The sequence below is a fragment of the Mus caroli genome, chromosome 6 (assembly GCF_900094665.2).
Source record: "Mus caroli chromosome 6, CAROLI_EIJ_v1.1, whole genome shotgun sequence".
NCBI classification, from domain to species: Eukaryota; Metazoa; Chordata; class Mammalia; order Rodentia; family Muridae; genus Mus; species Mus caroli.
In genome coordinates, this window is record NC_034575.1 from 8,525,555 (window position 1) to 8,535,301 (window position 9,747).

Below are 9,747 nucleotides of genomic sequence, written 5' to 3' on the forward strand. Positions count from 1 at the left end.
TTCCACTGGATGGTTTTAGCTCCCTTGTCGAAGATCAAGTGACCATAGGTGTGTGGGTTCATTTCTGGGTCTTCAATTCTATTCCATTGGTATACTTGTCTGTCACTATATCAGTACCTACTGGATCTATTAATAAATGGTATTTTAAGAATCAAACATAAAGACATTGATTTTAGTGAAGAGCAATATAACTTTCTGATTAACAAATATAACGGAGGTTGTATTATAAAATTTCTGACTTTAAAAAAATAACCAGAAAGCCACATAAAAATCATTATCCCTGCCATCTGGCATGTGGTGGCTTATTTCCTAGAGATATAAACAAGAATGAAATTAATAACAGAAATCAGAGACTTATAGGTCAGCATGTTGGTATTTCTTCTACATGCTACTATATTTTTCTGGTCTTTATTTGTTCACTGTTTTTATTGGCACATGTGTTTGCTTTATAAGATTTTCCCAATGCTGGCTAGATCCACTTCTTTTCATTTAACCACCAAAAACCCTTTTCAAACCCAAATTCATTCGTATTCCCTCAGGAATCTTATGGGCAGAATTTCCCACAGCTCTTGGCAAGGCTTCCAATGGGCTGGTAATTACAACTAATTGCCTTTGTTAGAAAATGTGACAAAACAAAGTGCATTTAAGTAGAAGGTTATTTTCAAAAGTCGCCAAGTACTTCCACAAACTGTATCTTGTTTTACTTACTGCACACTTCCTAGCCATTCCTGGACAGTATGCCTTTAATATGCAGATGAGCCTTTCCTTCTGCCAGCACCATTCTGGAGTAAAGTGGCTCTTGGAGAATTGTGGGATTAGGACTGAGCTCACTGAAGGCTGGAGCTGGCCGCCTGCCACAATGCCCATCCCTACCATCATTTTAATGTCCTAGGCGCCTGTGTGAACAGTGACTTCCCTTCCAGTTTTAGGACATATTGTCCTTTAATAATTTTGAATTTCTCGGAAAATGCTTGACATAGTATCTCATTCCTCACCAGAATAAGAGTCTATTCAAACCTGACTAAAAGTCACTGATGCACAGGGAGAAATGTGTGTTGTTGTAAGTGTAGTGTTCCTCACCAATAGGTGGTCACAACTTTAATCTCTACCGCTGTAGAGAATCCAATGTGTCCATCCAGTTATTTTAAATGTGAATATATTTAAAAATATGAAGATTTCCAGATATCCAGATCCCATAGTATCACACTAGAATGACATTTGTATATATGTGTCCCTGAGGATATAGACCAAACTTTATGAGAAGCAAGTGAAATGATTATTAATTACAACATTTGACAGCCTGACAGACTGAAGGTGAGTTTCCTTGTTCAAGCTTAAACTTTAAAAAGTTTTAAACAAAACACAAAGATGTTTGAGCAATCCTTTCTACTATCCAGTCCCTGCTATATATAGCAAGGACATGTCATTCTTTTTGATGCAGGAGAAACTTGAAGTTATAAAACTGATGCTATAAAGGATTTGCTAATAAACTTGCTTAGGAAATATTAAGTTATACGCAGTAGTATTTAGCTAAAGAGCACAGCCTCCAATAAGACTAGAAGATAAATAGTGTGCTAACCAGGCTTGTTAGAAACTGAGAAATTTGTACAATTGAAGTTTCTGCTACCATTTATTCAGAAGATGAACCTTTAATTAGGCTCCATTCCCATAACAAAAGGACACAACCCTGACATACAACCAGCCATTAGGCCCATCCCCATATCAAAGAACATGCCTCTAAGGGGCAGCTCAGGGTCACAAGCACCATTAAGTCCTGGCCTGCCATTAAGCCCCTTGTACTCTTATCAGGAAAAACATTATTCTGCCAGGTTGCAAGGTGACCCTAGGCAACAACTATTAAAAACAACAACAATATTAGTGTATGTAAGAAAAATTTTGACTATTATTTTTGCTTTTTTGCTATGTAAATTGTCCATTTTCTTACATGGACAGATTTGCACTCTCTTGCTTCTGTTTAAATGTTCAAAATGTAGACTGGGGATAGGAAAGGAAAGATTTAAGGATGATAGTGTATGTGAAATGCATAAGCCTAGCTTGTATGCATATAAGTCAGTAAAGTCTATTTGAAGCCAGTTCCACTTTGAGCATTAGCCAAAGACAGATCACAAAATTTTAAAAAGCTTTTCCCATTACTAATTTCTAAGTGTGCAGAGTGAGTTCTGACCAAGGAAGCATATTATTTCTAAAACAGTGAGAACTCAGGTATCTGTGGAGGATTTAAGTGTTCATGGAGGGGCAAAACACAATGGATGTCCAAGTTTCTTATCTCTGTTACATCTGACTACCACACTGTTCAAAACTGCATCAGTGGAGGTCGGACTGATACTTTCTTAGGGTCATTGGCCTCATTGAGAGAATGTGTGCCTGGTGATGTGGGGGTGGAAGGGTGGAGACATTCTCTTGGATACAGGAGGGAGGGGGAAAGGAGGTATGGGATGGGGAGTGGTCAGGAGCAGATCAGGAGGGGGGTGAAATCTGGACTGTAAAAAAGGATTAAAGAAAAAAATATATATATAAATAAAAATAAAAGACTGAGGTGTGGTCACAGTTCTGAGCTCTACTGATTAACGACAAATTGAAAGCAGGGTGTATGGCTTTGCAATTTAGGCAATTTAGCAGCAATTCTTTGAAACATTTTATTGGCTCATAGAGAAGTTCCCAAAGATTCTTAGGCTGATTTAGCTAAGTCCTTTTAGTTACTCTGGAATGAACTATTGTTATTAATAGTCTGAATGATTATTTCACCTTCTTATATCATAAAGAAAGAATGAGATGAAAGATATATTTTTTCTTTTTTTCTTTATTTTTTATTTTTTTATTAGATATTTTCTTTATTTACATTTCAAATTTTATCCCCTCGCCTACTTTCCCCTCTGAAAAATACCCTATCCTCTCCCCCTGCTCCCCAACCTACCCACTCCTGTTTCTTGGCCCTGGCATTCCCCTATACTGGGGCATAGCGTCTTCACAGGACCAAGGGCCTCTCCTCCCATTGATAACCGACTAGGGCAGCCTCTGCTACATATGCAGCTAGAGCCACAAGTCCCTTCATGTGTTTTCTTTGACTCGTGGTTTAGTCCCAGGGAGCTCTGGGGGTACTGGTTAGATATTTTAAATTCAGTGATTAAATCTATGATTTGTGGTTCTTTGCTAATTCATGTCTTCCTGTAATGGCTTCCTTGACCAAGTAGTATAAAGTCTGAACAAAACATAGGTAAGGATGCAAGTGGCTGACAAAATTCCCCACACTTTAAGTATATTTGCCTAAATCACACAACTGATGTGAATATTAGGCTTGATTCAATGGATCTACACACTTAACCACACTTTTAATCAAGTAGTCAACACTAAATTAAACCTCTACTGAAGGCTAACCCAGTGACAGCAAGAGTCAGCTCAGCTTTGGCCTAGAGGCTCATTCAATTGCTCAGGGGAAGCCAAGCCACAAAGATAACTACTACTCCAGGGGAAAGGATTGAAGCTATAAGAGAAAAGACTGTCAGAAAAGAGCCATAGGAAGTGGATTGAAATGCATCAGTTTGGAGGTTCAAACACACACACACATACACACACACACACACACATACACACTTGTAATAAACCTGGTGAATGGAGGCCAGAAAAACATACACAATCAACAAAGTAGCAGGATTGGGAAGATGCTATGAAGGGGCAATGTGAACTGAACTGAAATATATGGATTAAAGGAGGGAAAGAGAGGCAAGTAGGCTCAAAACAGCAAGTAGGACTGCAGGTAGATCAGTGGCAGACTGCTTGCCCAGTAGAAGCTCAGCCCAAAGGTCAGACTCTACCACCATAAAATGAACTAAAATAAGAGGCAGCCAGAACAATAGTATTATGAGAGAAAGATTTTGTCTTTGATGAATGGATCGTGCCTTTTAATTTACTCATTAACTTAAGCTATAACCCTCTTCCAAAGAGCTCTTCACCAGTATCTGAAAACACACAGTGATCAAGTCAATAAACAGGAACAGGTGAAGGAAGGATAGAGAGCATGGAAAAAAATAATAAAGCAGTCAGTGATTTGAGGAAGCAGCAGGCATCCCACACAATCTATTAGGTCTCCAACCTCCAAAGTTAACAGGAAATTGTAATCTTTGCAAGATTTCCAGGGGCAAAAAGAAACAGTCTCCAGCTGCTCCCCAAAGCCTTATGGGGTCTAGGCATCAGTGACGTTTATCTTATGGTTTTAATCAAGGGAACAGACTGCCTGATAAAGAAGATGGCACACCCATGTCACGCTACAATAAATGGGATATAAAATTCTGAGTGATGATGCTATAATTTCTTAGGTTCAGTCCAAATCGTAACTTCATACATATTTCAGGAAAGGCAATTATGCAAATGATGTAGACGAGCCACTCCCAGATAGTCTGGTTTATCTGAGAGCAAAATTTAGCCAATCTAGAGAACGCCATATCCTTCCTATCATCCTCAATTAATAACAGTTTCACAACAAATGAATCGTACATGAGGTAACTTCGCATAACGTAGTCATTATGTACCAGAAGATAATCTGCCAAATGATTTCCATCTAGGAATTGCTGCCAATTAATTACATTTTCAAAGCTAGGCCAATCCCTGGTTAAATCCCTGCGACTACCTTACTTCTGCTACATGCTACTTGCTTCTCTGGAGAGAGTTACTTTGTTTTATAAAATGTGAGAGAATATTATTCTTAGGTATGGTTCCCCAGGTAGTTGTTAAGAGCAGGCTTTGTTTATAGGGTAATTCTGAAAATGCTATAAACCAGGGAGAGATTACAAGTGTGCCTTATTCGATTAACTGACTCAGACAAATATCTGTATTCAAAATCCCAATACTCTAAGCTCCAGATAATTTTACTTTCTTTTCTTGAAGGGGGGAAAAACTGCTTAAAGAAGCAGTTTTGTTCTTTCTTTGCGGTGCTGGGAACTGAACTTTGGGCCTCACAGATTCTAGCCAAGTGCTCTACTCCTGCGTGCTCCCTAAGAAGCTGTACTTTGTCATGGAGAATCATTCATAGGCTAGGAAACCTTTAAATAGAGTGGGGTCTACACATGGACTGAATAAAGTCACCGCCTCGAGATCTAAAGCTCATAAGCCTTGCACTAGGAAATATCTGTCACAAGGTTATTCCAGGAGTCAGAACAGTGAGTTTCAAGTCCCTATTGTTTCTCAAGACAAAAGACAGGTATGCTATTAGTAATTAGACTTTACCTGAGGTCCGCAGATTTCCCAGTCCTGTTTAAGCACATCACGTCCCGGGTCTGATAGCCAATCTGGATGTCCCAGTATCTGTTCTCCTGTCTGTTTTGTCTGTTTCTGTTTCTCTTCTTCTTGATGAGCTCACGGGCCTCTGGGTCCTTCATGGCTTTTCCTCTCTCCTTCTCCCTCTCCTTGTTCTTGCCACGACGCCTGGCTTGCCTGGCTTGCCTTGTGTGTGGTACTGAGCATGCGCTCCAGGGCCCCACCTGCAAGCTATACAAGCTCTCATCCTCCTCGCAGGGGTTGGACTGGCACACCTGAAACTCAGTGAGGTTGGGACAGCCAGAGCCTCCATACTGTGGCGGTGCAACCACGTGCCTCGTGCGGTGCTGCAGGCCACTGCCACAGGTCCTGGAACACTCGGACCAGGGTGAGAACTCAGACACAATGCAGTCTTTCTGGCAAGGGATGAGGCAGGCCTGTTCCAGGAGGGGCTTGGGTTCAAAGTACTCGCAGATGATGTCCTCTGCGGGAATGTCCTTGTCCTTTTGGATGCACATTATCTCTCTCACCTGGATGCCTTCCTCACCCTTCACACATTCTCGTGCTTTCTCGAGGCTTTTCGAAATCACAGGCTGACACCGATCCCAGGGTCCCAGCCTCCAGTCGTACAATTCCTTGTGCCAGTCACACACCTTGAAACAGTTTTGCTGGTTACTGGGTCTCACAGCCTGCTTGCAGTTTGTGTGTAACGTAGTCCAGCCTTCCACGTGAGCACACCACACAGCCCGAGTCTGGATGCCGCCCGGTCCACAGTCATCTCCCATGCATCGTCCCCAGGGACCTATAAAACAGCACACGAGTTAGCAGGGCTGCAGGAAGCAAGTGACACGCTTTTCCCATTTTAGAAAGATGTCTCTAGCCTTAGTACATTAACTTCCGGACATCTTATAAAGTAGGTCTCTGAACGAGACGACTGGAAAGTAACGCTTGTCCCTGAGTACTTTCACAAGAGAGAACTGTGTCAAGGAGTCTATATAAGGTAACAGCTGGGGCAATTTCACTTTGGGCCCCTTTGGGATTGGTAAAAGTTTGCTTTGATTCATTTCCTTTATTTCAGGTAGATAGAGATTGTTGCTCATAAAGGGCATCAGAAACTAGTCACGGTGAAAACCCATTACTCTTGCCTCACACCCTGAACTCTGCTTTAGTAAGTGGTAAAGAAAATAGCCCCCTCATGAAAGCCTTTTCCTCCAGGCTTTCTCTGCCTGGGCAATTAACTATTTTTCAGAAAATACTCTCCCTCACCTGCTTTTTTATTGTTGCAGGCTACATCGGGAGAAGTCTAACGGCTGTGTACAGTGTTGCTGATAGCATTTTTTAAGTGGAACTTCATGGTTACTAAAGCTGAGAAATCAAAAACCTTTTCTGAAAGGGCGCTTGCCTTAAATAAAAAAGAAGCCTCAGTGAACTGGAGAGATGAGTAAAGACATTTAATAAGCTAAAAAAACAAAACTCCTCAGTCGTCTGACCTTTGTGCTGAGCAAAGACCTTGATTTCTCTCAGTTAATTCATTTGTTAAATATAAATAAGTTGATATTTTTATGGTACACTTGAGTCAGTTGTTTGACTATGAAAGGGGGCTTGCTATTCTAGAACATTTTTTAAAAGTAGGCATGGACTTTCTTTCTTTCTTTCTTTCTTTCTTTCTTTCTTTCTTTCTTTCTTTCTTTCTGCTGCAAATAGATTCTTTGCTCACACAATACATCCAACCACAATTTTTACATTTTGTTCTCTTTCTACTCCTCCCATCCATTTTTTTTTTTCAGAAAAGGAGCAGATCTCCAAGAAACAACAACCAAACATGACAAAGCAAGATACAATAAGACAAGGTGAAGTCCCTTGTATTGAGGCTGGACAAGGCACCAAACTGGAAGAAAAGATTGCCAAGAGCTGCAAGAAAGAGCCAGAGGCACACCTGGCTGCCCCCCCACCCCCCCGGGTTAGGAATCCCACAGAAACGCTGTGAGGATTTATTTGATAACCCTTGATTGTAGTTAACAAGTCTTAAGGAAGTAAGTTTCACATGATGGTATAGGGTTCCCCAAGACAGGCAGACAGGCAGACACACACACATAGTTGTTGCCTTTTTCTCTCAGCCCTACTTCCATAACAAAAGGTCTGGCTTCACATTTATTTTATCCATGTCTAGATTAGGCATACGGTTTTGTCTGCAAGATGCTGAAGGGGAAAAAGAAGTGAAAACTATTAAACTAGGCAAAGGACTCATTCTGTGCCTTAGAAAAATGGGACAGGAAACCGGCTGGTTCTCTAAATTCACATCTTGAATGAACCATAAAACCAGCTGCATTTCAGACCCAATTCTTCTGACTTTTGGACTTCAGTAAAGCCTAAGTCTAGAGCTTTAGGTTACAATTCTGCCCTCTGTGCAGAACACCATTAATCTATAGGGGAAGAAATACAAAGAATGTGTTTATAGTATCTACACTTATTTAACCAAAAAGATGTTTGATGATGCAGCCTTTCTTACAAGTGACACAACAAAATTGTAAACGGAAGTGATTATTATCTGAAATATTGGACTAATTAGTCATCTTTTCACTTAAAATAGTACTAGATTTGGCCTACCCAAATTTTATTTCATTAAATTCATACGTAAAATTGTTTAAGTACTTAAAATAAATTTCAGAGAATAGCCTTTCTAGATGTTGATGTGAATGCTTTCCAAACAAGAAGGAGAGTGACTTTGTTGAAAGTGTCAACATTAAGTACCTAATGAATGATGTTTTAGTCTTAATTTTACTTTGTCTCTGTACATTTTCCTACAATACTTTTGATGATTTCTTAGAGAATTGAAAAATATTCTGAGAATCATAAAATTAAGATGCATGTTAATAAGGGAAGTTTATAGGATGTATAAAACTTTAGAATTAATTCCACATAGCTTTAATTTTAGTTTCCTCTCTCCATTGTGTTTGAACAAAACTGTTATCCTATTTCCCAAAGAAAGGCACATTTATATTAGACTCAAGGCTAAACTACATACTGTTCCGTTGATATTTTAAAGCATGGGTACCTTGTACTAACTTAGGATCTAAATCCAAAACCCAAGATAATCTTTCTCTGTCTCTTTGTCTCTCTGTCTCTCTTTCTCTCTCTCCTTCTCCTTCCCCCTTTCCCTCTACACCCTCCTCTCCCTCTTTCTTCTTCCCTCCCTTTCTATCTCCTTCTTTCCTTCTTTTCTTTCTGTTTTTTTTCTTTTTCTTTTCAAGATTTCTTTTCTAGCACTAGCTGTCCTGAACTCACATTTTACACCAGGCTGGCCTTGAACTCAACATATTTCTGCCTCCCAAGTGCTTGAATTAAAAATGTGTGTGAGAACACCTGGCTGAGATTTTTTTGATGCACCATTATTTTCCATCCTTGACAATAATTATGAAATTAGACCAATTAATCGATGTTTAATATTTTATTCCCAGAATAAAACCAAAAGAAGTATTTTGTAGAAAATATCCATAGTGTTGACTGTAAAGACTGGTTAATTGGCTTTACACTCCTTTTCATAAAGAGACATGAATAAAAATTGATTCCCCTCAGATAGGGCACTGATGGAAGACCAGAAAAATGGTTCCACCCAAGACTAGTTTGGTGAACTAGTTCACTGGAGTTACTAACAGAAGTATACGAGGACGACTCACAAACAGCTTCATCACTACAAAGCTCACTCAACTACATCCCTAGAGTTCTCTGCCCACCTTGAAGATTGCTCCTCAAATAAGCGGGTTTCTGCTTGCTAGCTGTTATTTACAGCTCACATAATACTGAGCATAAGCAATATGGTCCTGGAGCAGAATAATAATAGTAAGATTTTTAAATGAGGACCTCGGTTCTGGGATTCCAACAAAAATAGTCTGCACAGGTGAGAGTGTGGACTACAGGAGCTAACAACTTCAGGGACAGGCAGGAGCCACAGAGCTTCTGAGGCAGCCCCCTTTTCGGGCTGCAGACATCCAGGCACCTTCCCGGCCAGAGGATAGGTGTCCTCCCGGCCAGAGGATAGGTGTCCACCCGGCCTGAGAGGGCTTTGCCTCAGCATCTTCGGAAGACATCTTGGTTCTGAGACACCACTGACAGTAATCTGCACAGGTGAGAGAGTGGACTACAGAAGTTAACAGCTTCTGTGACAGGCCAAAGCAACACACCTTCCCAGAAAGGTCCTGTTTTGGGCCTTCATCCTTGGCCAGGAGAGAGGTCTGAATGCCAGATATCTGTGCACCTTTCCTGTAAGACCAGAGCTTGCCTGCAGAGAGTGCTCTGACCACGGATACTCAGAGGAGAGAGCTAGTCTCCTAGGTCTGGTGATAGAGGCTAACAGAAGCACAAGAGGAACAATCTCTAACCAGAGACAAATATAACAACTAACTCCAGAGATTACCAGATGGCAAAAGGTAAACATAAGAATCTTACTAACAGAAACCAAGACCACTCACCATCATC

General features: G+C 40.5%; 1 protein-coding gene across 1 annotated transcript in view; it reads right to left on the reverse strand.

Moving 5' to 3' along the window:
• The window catches only part of Thsd7a (thrombospondin type 1 domain containing 7A), a 393,851-nt gene that overhangs the window by 218,517 nt on the left and 165,587 nt on the right, over positions 1–9,747 (reverse strand). The window contains exon 2 of the mRNA XM_021165189.2: positions 5,242–6,073. Coding sequence (XP_021020848.1) covers positions 5,242–6,073 — 832 coding nt within the window. The remainder of the gene's footprint in view (positions 1–5,241; positions 6,074–9,747) is intronic.